General features: G+C 42.1%; 6 protein-coding genes across 7 annotated transcripts in view; 4 read left to right on the plus strand and 2 right to left on the minus strand.

Annotated features, from left to right (window-relative positions):
* Nucleotides 1-480: 480 nt before the first annotated feature.
* slc25a38b (solute carrier family 25 member 38b) lies at nucleotides 481-9990 on the minus strand. 2 transcript variants are annotated; one of them, XM_051385682.1, is made up of 8 exons: nucleotides 9868-9990; nucleotides 9174-9258; nucleotides 6672-6796; nucleotides 6157-6241; nucleotides 5631-5810; nucleotides 4392-4560; nucleotides 2750-2913; nucleotides 481-2605 (listed from the first exon to the last, which is right to left on the minus strand). In XM_051385682.1, the coding sequence occupies exons 2-8, from the start codon at nucleotides 9186-9188 to the stop codon at nucleotides 2483-2485; spliced, it is 861 nt and encodes a 286-aa protein (XP_051241642.1). In that variant the 5' UTR covers nucleotides 9189-9258; nucleotides 9868-9990; the 3' UTR covers nucleotides 481-2482. The 2 variants fall into 2 exon arrangements, with proteins under 2 accessions (XP_051241642.1, XP_051241641.1); XM_051385681.1 differs by having other exon boundaries at nucleotides 9620-9989.
* A 1724-nt stretch (nucleotides 9991-11714) lies between these two features.
* Nucleotides 11715-12615, plus strand: LOC127355183 (histone H4). The gene has a single exon (XM_051385702.1). The coding sequence runs from the start codon at nucleotides 11796-11798 to the stop codon at nucleotides 12105-12107; it is 312 nt and encodes a 103-aa protein (XP_051241662.1). The 5' UTR covers nucleotides 11715-11795; the 3' UTR covers nucleotides 12108-12615.
* Nucleotides 12616-15451: 2836 nt separating this feature from the next.
* Nucleotides 15452-22378, plus strand: part of LOC127355170 (histone H1-like) — a 73164-nt gene continuing 66237 nt past the window's right edge. Inside the window, 2 exon segments of the mRNA XM_051385684.1 lie at nucleotides 15452-16089; nucleotides 16092-16267. Of these exon segments, the coding sequence (XP_051241644.1) occupies nucleotides 15493-16089; nucleotides 16092-16208 (714 nt within the window). The 5' untranslated portion in view covers nucleotides 15452-15492 and the 3' untranslated portion in view covers nucleotides 16209-16267.
* Nucleotides 17070-17966, minus strand: LOC127355176 (histone H2A). The gene has a single exon (XM_051385694.1). It carries the CDS (start codon nucleotides 17901-17903, stop codon nucleotides 17517-17519), a length of 387 nt encoding a protein of 128 aa, XP_051241654.1. The 5' UTR covers nucleotides 17904-17966; the 3' UTR covers nucleotides 17070-17516.
* LOC127355175 (histone H3) lies at nucleotides 18108-18769 on the plus strand. Its single transcript, XM_051385692.1, has one exon. The coding sequence runs from the start codon at nucleotides 18283-18285 to the stop codon at nucleotides 18691-18693; it is 411 nt and encodes a 136-aa protein (XP_051241652.1). The 5' UTR covers nucleotides 18108-18282; the 3' UTR covers nucleotides 18694-18769.
* LOC127355181 (histone H2B 3-like) lies at nucleotides 21333-21927 on the plus strand. Its single transcript, XM_051385699.1, has one exon. The coding sequence runs from the start codon at nucleotides 21351-21353 to the stop codon at nucleotides 21717-21719; it is 369 nt and encodes a 122-aa protein (XP_051241659.1). The 5' UTR covers nucleotides 21333-21350; the 3' UTR covers nucleotides 21720-21927.

A 22378-nucleotide genomic window follows, 5' to 3' on the forward strand; every position in this document is an offset into this window, starting at 1 on the left:
GCTGCTTTAAAATATCAGTTTTGTTCAAATATTTCTAATTATTAGTGCCATTTGTACTATCATGACAAAGTAAAGAGAGTGTTTTGATTTTAGCTTTAAGTTAACTTTATGTTCATTTATAACATATTTAATCAAATGTTGAAAAAATAGATAGAAAGCTTATTAAAATTTAACATTAAATCTGTTTCTCTAATTACAACCTTCCTACAGTGTATACAACAGCGGTTCCCAACCCAGTCCTTAACATGCAGGACAGCAGAACTTGCAGCTCTACTTTATCACGCTTTCTCTAATGACGTTTTTTATTGCTGACGGGTTGAGCAGCAGAAACAGGTCTACCTGAACTTGAGGACTGGGTTGGCAACCACTGGTGTAGAAGACCTTTTTAGACCTCATTAAATGTTGAAAACTGTTGCTTTATTCCATAAATTATGTTTAATATATTGTGCTTATAATGGTCATATCTAGTGGCTCTCTGACAATAGTAGCACCATATGTTTAATGAGTTTGTTGATAACATGGTTGATTGTATATGTACAGCTGGTATAAAGAAATAAAGGAAAATTTACAACAAATCACTCTTCTTAATTTCCAAAATAAAAAAAGTCAAAATGACCTTTTTTAAAAAAAAAACAGAGAAATTTATTGAAGTTAAAAACCAGGCAGGCACAGCATCTGTCTGAGCAAACGCATGCACAGACCAAATATCTACAATAACAATGACCATATAAAATATAGTCAACACAGGATCAACAGAGACTACAGGAGTTGTGTGGTGATGAAGATAATGGACGAGGTAAAAACTTCCAGGTGTGGATTACGGCACATTTAGTCAGACACAGTTTGTGTTACACAGCAAACACTGAGGCCTTTAGAAATCAACTCATGTCATTAATTTTCTGTTTTTGCTACACAACCTTCCTGTTATATATTCTGTTACGTTACCAAAAGGTTCAGTGCGTTTACACTCTGAATGCAGAATGATCCAAGTATTTCAATCTCCCCAACCAACGAGATCTTCCGTTTGGCATTATTCCTTTAAACAGTTATATATAACAACTGTTCTCAATATATCACCTCTTTTTTATATCAACAATAATAAATACTATTTATAGCAAAGGGCACACTGTACAAGCAACATAAAAATATGGCCTCAATTAGTTACAGCCAACAGTTCTGTATTGAGATCCGCCTTCTGGCCTAGAAAGTAGTCTAGAAAGTTCACGTCACTGAGCGGGTGTGGATCGGCCAGTGTTGAATATTTACAAAGCCAGGAAGAGGCTGGAAAGTGTCCACAGCTGTCGCACAATGACATGGATACTGTATAACATTTATAAACATTTTAGTAGCACAATGATTAAGCAATGCTTCCCTTGCAAGCTTAATGTTCAAAAAATATGCTCACAGGCTCCTCATTCAATCACAGGAACAAAATGTGACATATTTGTAAGATTTCAATTTCACCCTGTCATTAAAATATTTACCTAAATGTGTAGAAAAATAACCCAAATAATAAAAGGCGCAGGAGACCAAAAAAATAAAATTAAAAAAAAAAGCATTTAAATTATAAAACTCATAAAACCCCACAAAATCCTGATCTGACTCAGAAGCCATCACAGGTTATTTTCAGCTGTGTTTCTTTAAGCACAGATGTGACTAACATGACCTCTTTTAAAAAAAGTTTGTCTGGTTCCACGATGCTGAGTAAATGCACCACAGTTGTATATAAACTTTAAATTAGCATAGTTTTGAGCAGTATGACAACAAAGGCTTATTGTGAATTTCTTCCCATAATGCAGCTGTGTGAGTGCTTGTGATTGTCTGAGCCTGAAACAAATTAAATATCAAAGTCTGGTTGTTAATTGGCAAGTAAGAGACATTGCCCAAGCTTACGCAAGTTTCATAAATACGGCAGAAGCCAGAGCTCCTCTTGCTGCAGTGCTTTGTTTTTGGTTACCTCAGCAGATGTACAGTACACCAGCTTGCTGAGTTTCCCATTTGTCTTGCCAGCATTTTAAAATACCTTGTCAAAGGCATCTAAGCTGAACAGTAACGGGCCCTCTGTCGGGGGGCAGTGTTTCTTATTTTTCTGTGGCAGCCGCACCTCAGTGGTGCCAAAACGTAAGTAGTGAGAGGAGGAACAAGTTCACTTCACTTCACAGCAGGGAGTGTCACTTCAGTCCAAGATTGACATAAGAATGTGTCAGTTGTAACATCACAATGTCAAACTCACACACCTACAGACACAAACAGGCACATTTTCACAAACATTTAAATATCCACAAAGAAACACACATAGCATTCTCGCTTTTTCCCCCAGACATTTATCCTCCCTCTTCCTCTTTTCAAAATCTTGGTAGTGCTGGTTCACGGTCTCTACGCGCTCCTCGAATCCCTTTTCTTCTTTCAGTGAGAAACATACTGTGTATCATTAACCCTTCGTGTATCATCCTGTTTTATTGTGGCTCAACACGGTCGCTCTTCAGGATTTGAGGCCCATTCGAGCCATCAGCTGCTCATAGACAGTCCAAGCCATAGCAGCCATCAGAGTGCGTCGCAGGGACCTGGGTACCGCCCCGCGGAAAAAACCCTTCATGCCATGTTCCTGAGGGAGAGTACAGAGCAAGAACGTTCAGTATGATACGGCGCTGTTAATGTTACGCTTTTCGCCCACAAGAATGAGCGTTGCTAGCACCTCTTCTCCCTGAAAGTGACCTACACATGCATTAAGAGAAAAGCAAACACGCACCATATAGATGAAGCGAACAGCATCTGACGTCCTCCACTGGGATGGGCTGATCTGAATGTGGGTCTTCACCACATCAGCAGGCTGTGTGGCCAGCGACGCCATGATGCCTGCCACCACCCCACAGCTGAAGTTCGCCAGCGGGGCGTAGGCTGACGAAGCCACCTCTGAGAGAAGAGAAGTCAGGTATCAAGAGAAAATAGAAGAGTATATCGTCTATTGCAGTGGTTCCCAACCTGTAAAAAACCTTATAGAGCCTATATCTCAGCATTTGGTTCACTTATGTGAAAAAATGTAAATGTAAAGTAATTTGTTAAGGAAATTGTCTAATCTAACAATGACCGAGTGCCAGGAAAACACTAAATTTGTCAATTGTATGTGTGTGTATGATTGTTGATTAAATTAGTCTGTATGATTAAAAACATCTTACAGACAGAGAATTGTATAAAAAGTTCCCTAAATAGGAAAAACATCATCCAAATAACTTGTTTTACACAAACTTCTTGCAGTTGTTGTGTTGACTATTTGAGTTCATTGTACAGTTTTGAATGTAATAATTATATAAATCCATAAAATATGTCCCTTCAGTCAGGAGTCGTCAGTTTATTAAATGATAGAAAATGGGTCCCTTAAGGAAAAAGGTCGGACACTACAGGTCTACTGTGAGGCGCAATTTGCTGCTAATTACAGCCTGACCAGTGCTGCATATTTGAGGCTGATACCAATATTTAAGAGTTAAAAGGAATGCAGGGCTCCAGACTAACTTTTTGCATTGGTTGCACTGGTGCGCCTAACTTTTTTTTTTGGTGCACCAGTACAAAATTTAGGTGCACCCAAATTTTTCATTGCGTCGCCTTTAACACCATAAGGTCACCTTTTTATCGCTCTCCATAACTTTCATATAATGTGAATGATTTTTAAACAAGAATAAGGTGTAGAGAAATGCTTGTCTTTATTTGAAGCAAAATTATATATAAAAAGAAAAATAAAGTGTTTAAACTGCTTCACTGAGCTGAAATTGAACATTTCAAACTAAAACACTAAGCAAAATAAAACATTTCCAAATAAAAGGGGACCTGATTACTACTACCTGCCGCTGAAATGCAGCTGGGAGAGGGGCCACTTTCTCTACACGCTATATATCGGCCTGGCCAATATATTTATTGGGCTCTACTGCAAAAAGATAGACAGGAAAAAGCTTCTGTAGAAAGAACAATCTCATATTGATCTCACATCCAGACAGAGTGGAGTTCTAGTCACTGAAATGAATATAAACATTGAATCAAGTTTATATCCAAATCTAGTGCAAATATTCACAGAATTTCCAGACAAAAAACTGCAAAGGAAAATATGAATTAATGCGCATTTCCAGCATTTTTGATTTATTAATTGGAAATTAACATAAAAACATGTGGATGGAAACGCACTTTGTGTTGCTGGCCACTGAGCACACTTTAAGGTTTAAGACATACAAGCACTACAAGCCCCCTTTTGGAGGCCAAAGATTCAAAAGCACTTAACCATTCACTACACGGTTGTACAAGGACAACACTTGAGCCATCCTTTGCTCATCAGATCTATAGCCATTAGTGCTTCACATTTTAATGACCTCCATTTTGATTTGCTGATGCAGTGCAGGTCTCACCTTGAGGCAGTCCCTTCTTGGCCTGGCTGTAGAACATGACGTAGATGCCGGAGAAGGGAGCGTCTCGCAGCAGTGTGGCAGTCAGCCCTGAGAACAGAGCCCTGACTCCCTCCGTCTCATACACACTCCTCAGAGCCCCTGCCACACTCACATAGTTGTAACAGCCACTCTGAAACAACAAATGAACATTATAAATATGAAACACGTTTATTTACACTGTTGCTTTTACAGTTTTGACAGTGGGAGTAAAAAACAATGAGCTGGATACAGTTGTTTTTTTTACAGTGTTACAGACTGCTGCTGTAGATTGTGGTCATTATCAGTTTTTATTATTATTATTTATGGTCATTCATTGGGTACAATGTCTCTTACTCACAGATACTTCATGGTTTATTTATTGGTCACCATCTTGATTATCCTCAGCTATGCAGTGTGATGTCAGCCAATGACTAATGCTATAACTAATCAGAACTCCTGATTAATGAATAAGCTGTCTATAATAATGAACAGGTTGGACATATAAGCACATTCTCACTCTTTGTTAATAATGTGTGTGTGTGTGTGTGTGTGTGTGTGTGTGTGTGTCATGTATATACAACACAGCACAAAGTAGCTCTGCATGCTTCCAGACATTTTTTCATGTCTGGTTGTTGTGCTGTGTTTCCCTAGTTGGAAACAACCGATCAATCAGAGCTTTATGGGCGAGATTAAGAACAGGGAGGTCTTCCTCAGCTTTATTTTTACTAAAACAAGGCTTCATACAGAAAAAACCTACTTATTAAGACAAAAACATGAGTTTATGAGGAGTGCCTAAAGGCGTGAAATAAGACTCCTCCAACATATTGATGAGCCAACAGTCCTACAAAAACTAGCTTCTTTCATTGTGGCTTGAGTGCTCATAAAATGCTTTTGCTGGATCAATTCATTTAGATTTATTGTTACCCATTTTAAACATGTGCCAAGGTCTATTTTTCCAGGATAAAGTCTCACCAGACAAAAGTGGCTCATAACAAAACAGGAATAAGGAAGCAGGTTCATAAATAGATGACAAATCATAAACCATTGCCTAAAACTGCACCACTGACTAAAAGCAATCATTCATTAACAACTGTTAACTAACAAATTGTAAACAGCTCAGTTAACAAGTTAACGACAGGAAGTAAAACTTGACTGTGAGGAGATAAGAAATCACATCTCAGGTGAGTTGAGGTCTCAGTGTGTAAAGGACCGTTCCCTCACCTCAAAGCGTGTCTTGATGACCGTGAATGGCAGCATGCAGACGCCAGCCACAGCTCTGGCACCCGCTCCAAGAAGAACAGCCTCGCCAGCGTTGGGTGCGCGGTCCAGAAAGTAGTGCTGCTTCAGGGAGTAGAAAGTGCTGAAGTAGATGCCCACGCCGGGGATGCAGCGCACAAATGACTGCCAGGAAAGGAAACAGTGTGTTGAACATGTGTTAAAGGTGTCTTTAGCTAAAAAAAAAAAAAAGAAAAGCCAAACAGGAGTGCAAATATATTATAGTTTGACAGCAATATTCAGATTTTTGTTGTGAAAGCAGACTTTGTTTAGCTGAGTGTCTGTCTGGTTCGTAGAGCAAGAGGTGATGCTAATGTAAGCTGAAAGACAAAAAACAGTGTACGTGGATTTGAGCTGGAGAACAAACACCCTCACAGACTACTGACGACATTCATACATACATACATGTAGTAACAGGATTTTTAACTGCAAGAACTGTTGTTGACACTAATAAACAAGGTCAGTTACTCACTGGTGAAACTCCTTTCCACAGGCTGAAGAAATTCTCTGTCCTAATAACGTTAATGAAAACGGAAAACATCCCCACCTTCGGTGCACTGCAGGATGAAATTGAGGTTACAGACAAAACATACAGAACAGAAACTAGAAAATTAGCACTCAGGCATTGGCCCCCACCTATGGAACATTATTTGAAATAAAAATCCACTTTTAGCTTTTAACATATGCTGTTCCCATCGTCAGTGGAAGTAATTGCAACCTAGCAGCTTGGCTATGATTAGATGGTGCGGTTGTGACTAATTGCCCTTTATGGGTCGACTCATAACAGCAGATTCAGGCTGGCACTGCCTGCAAACGTCCTGCAATGGTGTGTGTGTGTGTCATTTTGTGCCTGGAGATAGAAAAAAACATAGCACCAGGGGCATGCTAATGTACATGCATGTGGTGGCACACAGGAGAAACATTGTGTGTTTGTCATGTTCATACACATGAGATGTATGTGTGTGTTATACATGTGCGCACACACACCCCGGCTTGGCGTTGTTCTGCAGGGTCTGCAGCCGTGTCTTGACCAGATCCAAAGGCTGGAAGAGCAGCGTAGAGCAGGTACCGCTGAGAGAGCCACACATAAAGGCTTTGAGAGCCGGGTGAGCCTGAGGACAATGACGGAGAGAGAGACAGACAGAGAGACAGACAGAAAGAGGGCCAAAGGAGGAAAGAGACAGAGAGGTGGAAAGAAAGAGAGGACAGAAGGGAGAGAAGTGACAGGAGAAAGAAATGGCGGACAGAGAGTGCAGAGAGGGGAAGGGGGGGTTTATGTAGCGAGAAATCAGAGTTGTGGACAGAAAGGGGAGGTGTTGGAGGATAGAGAGAAAGGCAAAGATAAAAAATAAAGGATTAGCCACAGTGTAAAGGTGCCATTCAACATCTTTCTCAGCAATGGTCACCTCTTGTTGAATGCCACAGACCTTCTGGAAACAGCAGAGAAACCTCATCCAAACAGCTACATGAAGAGACTTTAATTTTAAAATATGCTCGTATGACATTTACATTACTAAACACACAAGCCTGTAGCACAGAGCAGAGGCCAGGTTCCCTCACAGTGGAGATGATGGAGATATGAGGAGACAGTCCACGCACACGCACACGCCACACACACACACACACACACACACACACACTTGGGTAGAATTAAACTGAGACTCAACATTATCTGTGCTTACATGCCTCATGGACAAACAGGCAGCATTATACACACACAGACAGACAGACATTAATTTAGCTGCATTTGAAAAAAAAACATGTATACGAAAAGAAAATGTACAAATAATTACATCAACAACAAAGAACATAAAATAAACACTCCGTACATAAGCTGTCCGCTTCAATACACACTATATGTATCTTCTACACACATGTGGCACTTAATGCACACACTACACACACACACACACACACACACACACACACACACACACACACACACACACACACACACACACACACACACACACACACACACACACACACACACACTCCTACCTTCCCCAGGCTGCCCGAGGCTCGGCTCTGAGAATCCTGTTTTTCCTGCATTTTCCCCTCTTTCACTTCCCTCTCTCTGTGATGCTGCTATTTCAAATAACATATTATAAAATAAACCTCCATCCCTCACATAAACCCCCTCTCCCTCTCTCTCTCTCTCTCTCGCCGACCCACAATGGCTTTCTCCTGCCTCTCGTCCTCCCTCCCCCCGTTTCACAGCCAAAGCAGAAGCTTAATCCAGCCTGCGTTTTTCTATGGGGTTCTATCTTTATCTTTCAGAGACACACTCACACATCTGTATCCCCCCCCCAAAAGCTCACTGCTAAACTGCATCTTTGTCAAATGGTATGAGTCATGAAGTGGCTGCGCGTGTGTGCGTTTGTGTGTATGTTTATGTGTGTGTGTTGGGTTTAAGTTATTAAATAGCCATCTACAGATCTGCTTGCAGTCATGTATCCCTGTGAGGTGGCAAAAAAAACTTCCTCAAATGTCCCCACAATGACAATATGGTGTCCTAAAGAAAAATCAATGCCATGTTTAAATAATGGCCTCCACATCAGCTCTGTTGAACCTTTCGTAAAGATCAACCATCACAAACCAAGTTTATCATTTGGTTTTAGACACTTCTAAAACCACAGAATATTTTTGAATTTCAAAATAAGGCGCACAGCATTCACATTACCATGAACAGGAGATCAGTCTCTAATATTCAGATACATAGTCAGTAACTAAGCAAGGCAAATCTCAAATGTTGTTGGCAACCAGCTGAAAGGCAGATGATTTTGTTGTTGGGGTTTAACTAGAGGAGGGCACTGGGCAATACAGTGAGACAATATAAATGACTTAACAATTTGGCCACACTGTTTATACCATGGTAGCTTTCCCTTAAAGCTATAATATGTAACATTTCCACATTAAAATGTCTATAATCACTAGACCTATTTTATATCTTTTGGTGAGTTGTGTATTTACATTATCTCAAATGTTTCCAACAACGATTAAACCCATAAAAATCTGTACTTTTGTTCAGGTAACGCTGTGTTTCACCTGTATATGGTGTCATATCCCCATTGTTGTGATTGTAGAGAAGCTGACTGCAGTGACAACCATGAATCCCACCTTACTCTACATCATCAAACTTCATCTTCTGTTACTGCTTTGATGTGAGAGACCCCCCTAGCTGCAGACATATTGTCTGTTTAAATATATCTGGGTGTATTAGGCCATTGTGCGAAATGTTGCAAATCAATAAGTAGATTAACTTTACAGTAATAACAATGCTCAAGTTTAAGGTAAAAGGTATGTAATTCATAATAAAGCGCGGGTTTAAATCCAGTTAGGACTTGTTTTATTTGTACTGGTGAATAAACGCTACTAACATGTAGGTTGACTGCCCCACACACACACCAACAGACAGACAGACAGACAGACCCAGCTCTCTCTGGCTGTGTGATGATGAACATCAACAGTGACAGCAGACTCACTCACCGCTGATAACTCCATCTTTGACCTGGATCCGGATCCGGATGAGTCCAGTTTCTGTCCTGGTGCGGCCGTGTTGAAGCAATCGTTACTAAATGTGGAGGAAATGAGACGACAGCCATGAGTCACATTTCAAGATCAACAGAGCCGTTAGCCAACCGTCACATGGACGCCGGTTAGCTACGTTAGCTACGTTAGCTTCGTTAGCTACCAGAGTCCTCCGGTGAACGTAACGTTGACACCCGCCTGAGAGAGGACAGGATGACACTATATAACAAGACATGCGAGGTTACAACAAATAGTAAACAATGACAAACTGTTTAAAACACGAGCTATGGCCGCCAGTTTGTTTTACTGGACTAGCTCCAGTCGCTAGCTAACCTAGCATGTTAGCTCGTCGTACCGGACTGTGGGCTCTGTTGAGGACTTACAGAGGTGATGGTCACACTCACCAGCTCCAGGAGCGCCATGTTCTGTATTTATTGTGATAGTCTGCGTGAGTTTCAGAGACTCAGTCAACCCTCGTGTGTCGGTCTGAATACGGAACTTTCTGGAAACATCGAGCTCACTAAAGTTGTGTCTCTCTTCTACACACAAACACACAACGACGTGGACGTCCTGGTGTGATCTCTGTTTTCTTTTAGCAGAGAGAAAGCTGGAGCTGCAGTGACAAGAGTCCTAAACAAAAAAAACCACTGACCGACGTTATCGACACTTGCTGTGCTGCTGCGACTGTTAGCATCAGGTTAGCATCAGGATAGCAAAGTTCACCTGCAGCGCAGCGTCGACACACATCAGCTCAGAGTCACAGGACTGAGCGCAACACCTCCCAGCGTGCACCGGGTGGGTGGGTCTGACGGGGAAACTGGTCAGTGTGAGACATCTGCATCTTAGAGCACAAACATATCTGCGATATAGAGGTCATATTCTGCTGTTTTTAAGTCTTAATTTCTTCTTAACAAGCCGCGTTAAGTGTACGATGTAATGTCAGTGCATGTCCAGTAGTGGCCTCAGGGTGTCGCTGTTGTCCGATGTGTGAAAGTAGGACCAGTATTACAGTGTTTGTGCAACCATACATCTTTATTATTTATGCTGCTTTGATTCAATTATAGTTGTACAAATTAGTCAGCAAAACTTACATTCACGAAATTAATGTAAATTTAAAGATTGGAAACCTATTTTAAGTAGAATTAAACCATTTCAACCCCTGAAAACAAATACAATAAGTCTAAAGACACAGCCTCCTCCTGCAGACTCTGGAAGAATAATGTGAACGCAGGGAAGTCAGATGTTCTGTAACATTTGGATGTATCAGGATCGAACCTGAGATTGTTTTGTGATCAAGAACCTTCAATCTTGATAAATATATTAAAAGCAATAGTAAATGCATATAAAAAACTACTGACTTTTCCCAAGTCTGCTTCATTAAAACTACTGCAACAATTAACTCAAAAAGGTTACTTAAGCATGTATAAGCATATGTACAAGTGTGTGGAATAATGTGCTAGGTCATGGGTTTTAGTGGCTGAGGCTTATGGGTAATGTAGTATTTAGAAAAATCAGTGGTGCCAGAATTAGTTTTGAGGTAAGCTGAATGCCCCCCAGCTTTGGATGATATAATACATTAGTGAACTTTTTCATGTCAACTTCCTTTCAGCCCACCGTCTGTGTACAACTATATACTACTATATACACTATATGATTCAGTGGTGTCAGTATAGTGAGGAAACTCATCCGTTCTCTGAGTGCCCTCGGTCTCATGAGGCTGTGATTATCCTAGAGGTCACAATAGGTCACAATTTATACAGTGAGGTCAAATCTTAAAAAATGCTCTCACCTTAATAAAATGGCTGCTAAGAACATCATCACACATGAATACAATTTGGCTCATTGGATGCACACTAAAGGTATCCAACCATAGTTAGACGACTGCTCCACAGAGCTCAGCAGCTGGTTCAGCACCCTGGACAGAGACAGCAGCTACCTGCTCTGTTGGTGTCAGTTCAACACCTCTGACAGGAAGAATAAGAGGACTGTTTACAGTAGAGCGCCACCTACAGACAGTTTAGTCTCTTTTATAAAACATAATAATAATAATGAGTTAACTAATAACATCTGATTTAATACATCATTAACAATAAAGTCTAGAGACTAATATGAAATAGTGACTCAGTAAAGTCTGCTGATCACTTGTTTTGGTTTCATATATTTTGTTTAATATGAAATCACATCAGTATTTCCCTACTTTATGATTAATTACAAGATCAATAAATCTAAATTAATTAATTGATAATATAAATAAAGACAGAAAGTACAACCAAGAGCAACCAACATAAATCTCTACTGAACTATCTGCATATAGTGACATCATGATGTACTGAAGTACAATTTTCTTTTACTGAGAATAAAAGTTTCCACTTTTCTAAGAAGAGTAACAGGAGACCTGTTGTCTGTGGTTCCTGTAGTTGTTCAGTAGGTGGCGCTAAAGCACCAAAGAGTTCATCATCAACCTCATTAAAAGCCAGAGAAGAAGAACGTGGCTGTGTTCACTCACGTCCTCAGTCAGGAGTTAAGTAGTGGGACAGCGGAGAGAGAGAAACATTCATATCAAACACTTGATACGTTAAAATGAGCGGAAGAGGAAAGGGAGGTAAAGGACTCGGTAAAGGAGGCGCTAAGCGGCACCGTAAAGTCCTCCGTGATAACATCCAGGGAATCACCAAGCCCGCTATCCGCCGTCTGGCTCGCCGCGGTGGAGTGAAGCGTATCTCCGGTCTGATCTACGAGGAGACCCGCGGTGTGTTGAAGGTCTTCCTGGAGAATGTGATCCGTGATGCCGTCACCTACACCGAGCACGCCAAGAGAAAGACCGTGACCGCCATGGATGTGGTTTATGCTCTGAAGAGGCAGGGACGCACTCTGTACGGCTTCGGAGGTTAAACCTGTTATTGATCCACTGAACCAAAGGTCCTTTTAAGGGCCGCACACACTCTCTCAAAGAGACACAGTCCTGATTTATAGTGAGAAAACTTTGGTTTACTATGTTTCAAAGTGGTTGTTGCATCTGATGGGTGTCTATTATAAAGGCTGCATTCTTGTGAGTAATCCACTAATTTTAGTTAAAACACAGATAATCAAGTGTTAAATGCACATAAATTATAATGAGGGAAGTGAACCTACAAGGTGTCTAATCCACGAGAGCTAACTAAAGTATTAATCTGTATCATTTATGTATAATCTCAACTGGATGCTACAAAATTTGTATGACTCAGTTGCAGGTCACATTATGTTAATTCTACATATCAGTAACATTCTTCAGTTAACGTGCTTTCGGGTCCAGCTATTTATTAACAATACATTAAGTTGCAGATAGCAAATTTGACGTTATTTAAACATTTATTTCACCAAATGGATGCTAATAAACAAAGTAACACGATCCAACTGAGAACTTTGGTTTAATGATTTTATTGACTTGTATGAAAAAAATGATGCGTCAAAGTTGTTTAATCGTATATGTCCTGTTACAGAGCTAATTCTTCACAATACAAGATCCAGTCTTTGGTAGCAGCTAAGCACTCGTAGAGAAAGGATTCAGGTTATTGGGTTTCGCAGAGAAGTAGATCATCGGCACAACCGTGGTATGACATGTCTACGAAGCGGCTGAACAAATGACCCAGAGGAAGCATGTACAGGGAGAACAGAACTGGACCAAGAATCAACCCCTGAGGGACACCACATAGCAGGGGAGCAAAGGTGGACACATCATTCTTTATGCAGACTTTAAAGACTCTATTAGTCAAAAAGGAATTAAACCAGTTTAAGGCTGTACCAGAAATGCCAACCCAGTTCTGTAATCTATCAAGTAAAATGGTATGATCGATGGTATCAAAGGCTGCAGTCAGATAATGAGAAGAATAAGGATGGAGCTTTTACCTTTGTCAGCATGCATAAGGATGTCATTAGACACTCTCAGTAATGCTGTCTCGGTGCTATGTTTTTGGCAAAACCAGATTGGAATTTGTCAAAGATTCAATGACCCTCTACCAGCTTCATGAGCTGGTTTGCAACAATCTTTTCAAGGATTTTAGAGAGAAAGGGAAGTTTGGAGATAGGTCTATAGCTTTCTAACTGGTCTGGATTGAGAGTGTTTTTTCAAGAATTGGCTGAACTGTGTCACAGACCATTGATCTTGCCAATAAAAAAAGACAGGAATTGTTCAGTCAGCAGGAGAGGAGGAATGAATAGTAGGAGAAGATAGGACTAAACAAAAATATTGGGTTATGTTTATTGCTAACAATCTGGTCAGAAAAGTAGGCAGTTCGCACATCTTTAATAGTCTGGTTCAAATTAAACAAATTCATGTGTCTATTTCTTTTGATGTGATCAGCACTTTATATTTCAGCTCTGTCTTTTAAAGACTTATTCCTCTCACATTGGATCCAAACCAGCTTCATAAACCTGGTTCAGTTTGTTTTGTGGCTGATTGACAACAGTGAACGCTGCTTTAATGAGCCTTTATGAAACCTCCCTCTGCTCTTTGTGTCTCAGATTATAATTTAAACAGCAGAGTGACCTGTTCTTGGTCTCAGAGGATACCTCAGTCAATCACTGATCGTTTAATATATTTTAATTATGTGATGAAGGTGTGAAACATTAATTCTGCTGCTGTGAGAAAACGAGCTCTGTGCGACAGAAACCAGCTACAGCTCAACAAAAACAAGAAACAAGCAGCTGGTGGTCGACTTCCAGCACAACCAGAGGTCTCCCTCCCCCGGTCACTCTGAGGGGAGAGACGGTGGACAAGTTCCTAATAAACAATAAACTGGACTGGACGGACACTGAGGCTGTCTACAGGAGAAAGAGCAGGCTGTTCTTCCTGAGGAGGCTCAGGTCCTTCACCGTGCTCACTGAACTACAGATGTTCTTCTTTACTGTGAGCTGAGGAGGCATCAGCTGGGCGGTGGAGATGGATCTGGACCCTGTGGAAGATGAAAGGAGGATGAAAGACAATGGACAACCGCTCTCGTCATTTCTAAGATGAGCTGAGGACGCTCAGGAGCACGTTCAGCCATCAGACTGATCTAGCACCCAGTACCTCCGACCTCCACTTATTATATATACACTATCAATGATTGAGACTGTTTTTTGCACAAATACCTTGAAACATTGCACATGTACAGTTATACACAGTTTAAAATACTTTTGCTAACCATATTGCAAATTCTTTCTCTACTTTGCACAACATTCTCCTGTTCTGCTGTAACAAATCTGTCTTTCCCCTACAGGGGAATCAATAAAGGAACATCTGATCATCTTATATTAACTAAAGTGAGGCACAAGATGTCTGATCCAGTTTCTGTTTCCACCACCACAAAATATTTGTTTTTCCTTCTTGTCTGTCTCCGCTGACATGAAGCTGTGATGCCTCCAGCAGTTTGTAGTCATTAAGAGCTGTCCAGTGTTTGTGTGCACTGAGGTCACATTCCTGCTACCATAAACATATTTATTGATATATACACACTTTTATTATTTATCTTCTGTTGCAGGTCAGTGTAACAAAGGGAAGATGTTTTTTTACAAAATAATGGAAAGTATACATTTTCCTCTCAGTGCCTCTTAAAATCCACTCAACCATGTTCTGTTTTTAAATGTAAATGATTATTATTTTACTCTGCTGCTCCCAGTAACGAAAACATCTGACACAGTTAGAAGTAAGGAGCATTACTATACTAACAGTTTATTTCTAATCAAAGTCCTCAGCAGCAGAAATGTTAACGATGATCAGCTCTGATGTGAAGTGTGTGACCGTGAGTCTCAGCCATCATCAGTGTGTGTTTGCTGCGAGCAGAATAAGTTGATTTTATCCCAAAGTGATCATCAGCAGAGGATTGTTTTTACTTTGAGTGTGTGAACAAACATGTGGAGCGACTGGAAAACGTGTTTTGACGGAGCTGCGATGCATTTGAAATGATTTCCGGAGAGAAATGAGTGAGCAGCGCCGCTCAGGACGGTGAATATGTGAGGTTTGGAGGCTCCCCAAAGAAAATGCAGAGAGCATCAGAGCTCTACAAGAGCTGAATATGAAGAGACACAAGTCCGCTATCGGCTCCCTTCACCGTCAGCCTCCAGCACTTGTCCCACATTGAGTTTGGAGCGTTTTATCGATGAGGAGAAAACACAAGTGAGCCGGCATCAGGAGGCAGGGGCCGGGTTGAGTCTCCACGGTCCTCATGGTGTGTTTAAGGGCAGCCTCCTGCTCCGGACTCTCCAACACTCAGTGTCACTGTCGTATCGCGCCGAGCAGGAAGACAACATTAAGTTGACAATGGCAGAAGTAGCTCCAGCTCCCGCCGCCGCCGCCGCCGCCGCCGCCCCGGCTAAAGCAGCCAAGAAGAAGGTTTCCAAACCGAAGAAGGCCGGCCCCAGCGTCAGCGAGCTCATCCTGAAAACTGTGGCCGCATCCAAGGAGCGCAGCGGCGTGTCTGCGGCCGCCCTCAAGAAGGCTCTGGCTGCCGGAGGCTACGATGTGGAGAAGAACAAGGCCCGCGTCAAGACCGCCATCAAGGGCCTGGTGGCCAAAGGGACTCTGGTCCAGACCAAGGGGACCGGGGCCTCCGGATCCTTCAAGATGAGCAAGAAGACGGCCGAGCCCGCAGCCAAGAAGAAGAAGCCGGCAGCAGCAGTCAAGAAAGCCTCCGCTCCTAAAGCCAAGAAGCCCGCAGCAGCAGCAGCAGCAGCAGGAGCAGGAGCCAAGAAAGGCAAAGCAGCAGCGGCCAAAAAGCCCAAAGCAGCGGCCGCCAAGAAGCCCGCAGCCGCTAAGAAGTCCCCGAAGAAGGCCAAGAAACCCGCGGCGGCGGCGGCGGCAGCCAAGAAAGCCGTGGCCAAGAGCCCCAAGAAGGCCACCAAGAGCCCCAAGAAGGCCACCAAGAGCCCACCAAGAGCCCCAAGAAGGTGGTGAAGAAAGCTCCTGCAGCCAAGAAAGCCCCCGCAAAGAAGGCTGCAAAGCCCAAAGCCAAGAAGGCAGCACCCAAGAAGAAGTGAGCTGTCAGCAGTCTGATTGTGTCCGACTAAAGGCTCTTTTAAGAGCCACCCACACTCACCTTAAAGAGCAAGGTCCTGGTTATTATTGTTACTGTTGTTGTTATTATCTCCAGATGTTAGGAGGTTTTCTATTATTGTTACAATGTAACCTGATCTGAGGCTGTCTGTCAACACTGATTAAGACATATAAAAGGTAAAATGTATCGTAATGTATTATAGAAAACAAATATCTGAGGAGAGCCAGTCAGCTAATTTATATTTTTCACTTTTATATTTGAGGATTTTTCTTGTATAGTGATTGTATGAAAATATTAGAGCTGTTGTGTCTTGGAGTTGTTATGTAACAACAAAGAAATGTCCAATGATGATGAGATACAACAGCATCTTTTAAAGGATTGTTACAGAGCTCAGGAAGTCAGCCACAGATTGAAAGAGTTTGGACTAAACTATGATCCCTGTTGGAAGTCTGTGATGTTTGTAACCATTAACAGAAACAAACCATCTGACCACATTGAACTATTACAGCTTATAATGAGCATCGCTTGTTTTAAACTGTGGAAAACAAGATCTGCTATGATCATATACCAGACTATTATAGACAGTAAGACTGTAACTAAACAAATATCTACTCAACTCTGGAGAAGGAAACCCCTGGACAAAAGTCAGAGCCTCCCATGGAACAATCTGGATTTATAATACAGAACTTTATAGACATTAAAACTCCCTCAGACTCTCTGAATGTACGCACTTTATAAATGTTCACTGATGCATTTTAGGGTTAAAATGTTTATGTAGCCTAATATGTGTAATGAGTCAAATTTAATAAAGTTGATAAACAAGAAAATATTAGAATGTATTTGTTTTATATAGGTTATTATTTTAACACATCTGATGTTTAACTTTGTTACATTGAAACAGAAGTTTTTTTTTGTTGTTACACTGTAACCTGATCTGGATATTTCTGGCCTAATATTATATTATACAGGTCATCTGTCAACACTGGATAGTAAAGACTAATGTCAGAACAAGTAAATAAAATATAGGGGAAAAAATAAATATCTAACATGACTCAATTAAATAGTTTTGTTGTTTTATGAGGATTTATTGTATATTGATTGTTGTAGGACAACAATATCAGAATATAAAGGAGAAAACAAATCTTCACTTTCTCTCTTCACAAGAGTCTAATAAAATAAATAAACTAGTTAATTAATGAGTGTAATCAGAGCCATTAGAAACGTTGCTGTTTGAGGAGAGTTTGTGGCTCTTAAAAGAGCCTTTATGTGTGTTTTCCAGCGGGCAGCAGGTTCACTTGGACTTGGCGGGCTTCTCGGTCTTCTTGGGCAGCAGAACAGCCTGGATGTTGGGCAGCACGCCGCCCTGAGCGATGGTCACTCCGCCCAGGAGCTTGTTGAGCTCCTCGTCGTTGCGGACAGCCAGCTGCAGGTGACGGGGGATGATCCGGGTCTTCTTGTTGTCGCGGGCAGCGTTTCCAGCCAACTCCAGGATCTCAGCGGTCAGGTACTCCAGCACAGCCGCCAGGTAGACGGGGGCGCCGGCACCCACACGCTCCGCATAGTTGCCTTTGCGCAGCAGCCTGTGAACACGGCCGACCGGGAACTGGAGCCCGGCCCGGGAGGAGCGGGTCTTTGCCTTAGCTCGGGCTTTTCCGCCGGTTTTGCCTCGTCCGCTCATTTTCGATGCTTTTACAGTCGACGCTCAAAACAAAGTGTGACTCCGACACATAAAACCCTCCTTTATATGTCCGCGGAGCGTGCGGGGGCTTCCCGAGAGACCAACCAGAAAACAGGCTGCCGTCGGAGGGCGGCCGCTCCGGGTTTTGGCGGACATTTTGAACGCCTTTCTCCGCCAATGAGCGGCCGAGGTTGGGGCGGGGGCCGCTCCTCCGGGCGGCGCTGAGCTCCAAGAGGAGCCCCTAACCAATCCGGAGCCGGAGCTGTGGAGCAGCGTCACCGTCTGACAGCCGGTCCCACAGTTTAAGAGCAGCGGGTCTCCTCTCTTTACTTCACTTTGGTCCCGTTCACAGGAACAACAACAACCACAAGAAGAAACGATGGCGAGAACCAAGCAGACCGCTCGTAAATCCACCGGAGGCAAAGCCCCCAGGAAGCAGCTGGCTACCAAGGCTGCCCGTAAGAGCGCCCCGGCCACCGGCGGCGTGAAGAAGCCTCACCGTTACAGGCCCGGTACCGTGGCTCTGAGAGAGATCCGTCGGTACCAGAAATCCACCGAGCTGCTGATCCGCAAGCTGCCCTTCCAGCGCCTGGTCCGAGAAATCGCTCAGGACTTCAAGACCGACCTGCGCTTCCAGAGCTCCGCTGTCATGGCTCTGCAGGAGGCCAGTGAGGCTTACCTGGTCGGCCTGTTTGAGGACACCAACCTGTGCGCCATCCACGCCAAGAGGGTCACCATCATGCCCAAAGACATCCAGCTGGCCCGTCGTATCCGCGGAGAGAGAGCTTAAACTGTCTGCTGCTGCTCCACAAAACACAACGGCTCTTTTAAGAGCCACCTCACTGCAGACTAAAGACCCTCTTCCTCTCATCCCTTTTTTTATTATTATTATTATTATTATTATTATTGATTATTATTATAGTTTGATACTTGACCTCAAAAACCAGGATGACTAAATGTGCTCAGTTTTATTTTAATTATGTCTATAAGATAAAATGTAGGCAGAAGTGGGTGAAAAAATGTAATATTTCTAATTATTAATATCTTATTTGACTAAATGATACAATAGTCTAACTACTGCAGTACCTCCTTTATCCAGGACAACCTGATGATTTCTTAAATACTTTTCCTACTTTGATAAGTCACAATGTGACTTTTTGTTAAAACTCAATCTATTACCCTGTTTATCTATTTAAGCACATGTATCACTGATTTAATTTCTGTTCAGGAGAAACTACGTTGGCCATGAAACCAACAACATGTAAGGCCCCATTTAGAGCCGATGTTTAGTTCTTCAATACAAACTACAGAGTGTCTGCCTCTGATCACCTTCAATTATTTATTATAGTATTGATTGTTACATAGTATATTTTTATATAATGGAGCTACTCTTTACAGGAAATACATAAACATAATCTCAATATATTTTCTATATTGATTCAATGGGAATAGTTTTAAGATATAAACTGTTCATTGTGGTCAGCTGTAAATCTGTGAATAATATTGTTCTTAAAGTCTGTCAGCATTATTTCCATCCTGTGATGACTGAAATCACCTTTATTTTAACCCTCCTCACTGAATGAGTGGATACAAATGTTTGAATTGACTTTGACATTGTCATTAATATGAATATTTGAATACATAATGTTCTTATATGATCTTACTGCAGTTTTATAAATTATTCTGCACACTTAAAAATCTGTTGTATGTTAGTGTTAAACACTTTTCGGGTTACTTGGATCAATCCCAAAATATCGACACTTAGATACATTTTAGTTTTTGAAGACCGATTCCAGCTTCGATATGATTGATACCAATAAATGATCAGTTTCTCTCTTACATGTTGTTTCCATTTGTGTTTCATCAAAGAGTAGAAATGTCTGTAATGTGTCTCTGCTGTTGTCTTGTCAGTGAATAAACATACTGTGAACTATAATGTGTGTAAGGAGGCTGTTAATGATGAGGACACAACAATGGCCCGACAGTCTTTAGTTACAATAAAGAGAGATAATAATATTTGTGTTTTATTAACAGTATGAAAATGTCTTCATTCATTTGTGGAGCACTTTTTATGGACTGTGATTATTGTCTGGTTCTTCTCATCCTGACCTACAGACTGAAACTTAAATCCTAAATCCTGGGGTGGAGACTGAGAGAAGATGGACCAACGAGTCAAAGCTGAACTACAGACCTGCTCCGTGTTTTTGAGGCTACAGCCACAGACCGACGGGCTCACTGACACTGTAACATCTTACATTAGTTATTGGGACTTTCTGCACAAACAACCACAAACCAGTTTACAGCAGAACTCAGGCAGCTTTGTCAGACCATGGAGGAGGTTTACAGGGGGGACAGAGTCCTGTACAACCAGACCAGAAACACCCTGACAAAGGAGGTCAAAGCTACAGGACCCCCCCCCCAAAATTTTTTATAAAAAAAAAAAGCCCCCCCCCCCCCCCCCCCAAAACCACCCACCCCCCCCCCCCCCCCCCCCCCCCCCCCCCCAAAAAACCCCCCCCACAAAAAAAAATAACAAACCTGGTGTTAGTCCACCTGAAGGACATTACAGGGCCCCTTTCTGGACCCCCTGCAGTCACTGACAGGAGGCAGCTGGTGAGGTTGGGAAACAACACATCCAGCACGCAGACAATTAGCACTGGCGTCCCCCAGGGCTGTGTGCTCGCCCCACTGCTCTTCTCCCTTTATACCAATGACTGCACCTCCAGAGACCCGTCTGTCAGTCATCGGCCTCCTCCAGGACGGTGATGAGTCTGCATATAGACGGGAGGTTGAACAGCTGATCCTCTGGTGTGGTCAGAACAACCTGGAGCTTAATACGATCAAACCTGTGGATCATTGGCGCCAACCTGCCCTCCATTCAGGACCTGTACCTGTCCAGAGTCAGGAAACATCACTGCAGATCCATCTCACCTGGACACAACCTGTTCCAATCCTTGTACAATAACCCTCCGACTCTAACATCTATAAAACTATTTATTATTTATATTTCCATTGTTGAAATTCAGTTTCTTTAAAAAATAAATAAATAAATAAATAAATAAACATTGGACTCTGCACTATTGTTTACTGTCTACTAATATTATTGTTTTTGTTTGTTTATATATTTATATGTATAACTGTACATAGTAGTTTATGTCTTTTTTGTTGAGCTTGTTGTTCTGTTTAATTGTTTATTCTGTGTTTGTACATTGAGAGCAACGTAAAACCTGAGTTTTGTATGTGAATTTGTGTTTTTATTATCAGTTAACTTTTTATTTTCAATCACCATAATTACTGACTGTGTGGGGCGGAGCTTCGTGACGACAACAACACTGTAGCCAATCGTGTGCGAGCAACAGCGCAGTGACATTAGCATCAGGCTCATGGATATAAACCTCTCCGACAGTCAGAAGTTCACCGCGGTCGATAAACCGAGTCAGAGCAACAATGCCCGATACAGTGAAAGCGCCCAAGAAAGGCTCCAAGAAAGCCGTGTCTAAGGTCACCAAGACCGGCAAGAAGAAGAGAAAGACCAGGAAGGAGAGCTACGCCATCTACGTGTACAAGGTGCTGAAGCAGGTCCACCCTGATACCGGCATTTCCTCCAAGGCTATGGGCATCATGAACTCCTTTGTGAGCGACATCTTTGAGCGCATCGCCGGTGAGTCCTCCCGTCTGGCTCACTACAACAAGCGCTCCACCATCACCTCCAGGGAGATCCAGACCGCCGTCCGCCTGCTGCTGCCCGGTGAGCTGGCCAAGCACGCTGTGTCTGAGGGAACAAAGGCTGTGACCAAGTACACCAGCTCCAAGTAAACCTGCTGTTACAACCAACAACACAAAGGTCCTTTTCAGGGCCACACACTGCTTCTACTGAGAGCTAATGTCCTACATTGTACATTAACGTGATTCATTTAACCCTTGTGTAATGTTCATATTGTTGTTACTCAGCCAGTGTTTGTGGGTCTGATGGACCCGTTGCATTTTGTGGCTTTTAATGCCTCACAATCAAACACTTTTGTTAAAATACTGAACAGATGTTTACCTTATCCCAAGTACCAGCAGTATAAACAATATATGGTTAATATTTGCCCTTTACCTTTATTAGGTCACATTGCAACAATGTTTGTCAACACTGTCTGCTCTCATTTTCTCGCACATTTGACCCTCCGATGTTCTGTGTACCTACACTCTGTCCTTCTCCTCCCGTGTGTGTGACACAGAACATCAATTTCCACACTTCTATTAGCCCCGGGTCCAGTGGACCCGGACATCTTACATGTAATAGAAATGTGTAGGGGGGGTGTGGTCATTAAATATGTATTCTGATATATTTTCTTCACAGAAAATGAGCCGAAGTCAGTTTGAAAAATTAATTAATTGCATAATTTTTCTTTTAATAAATGAAAACGGGTCCCACAAACCCGAACACCACACAAGGGTTAATATAAATACACTTATTCTGGTGTTATGAA

This window comes from Dicentrarchus labrax, unplaced genomic scaffold, assembly GCF_905237075.1.
Source record: "Dicentrarchus labrax unplaced genomic scaffold, dlabrax2021, whole genome shotgun sequence".
Taxonomy (NCBI): domain Eukaryota; kingdom Metazoa; phylum Chordata; class Actinopteri; family Moronidae; genus Dicentrarchus; species Dicentrarchus labrax.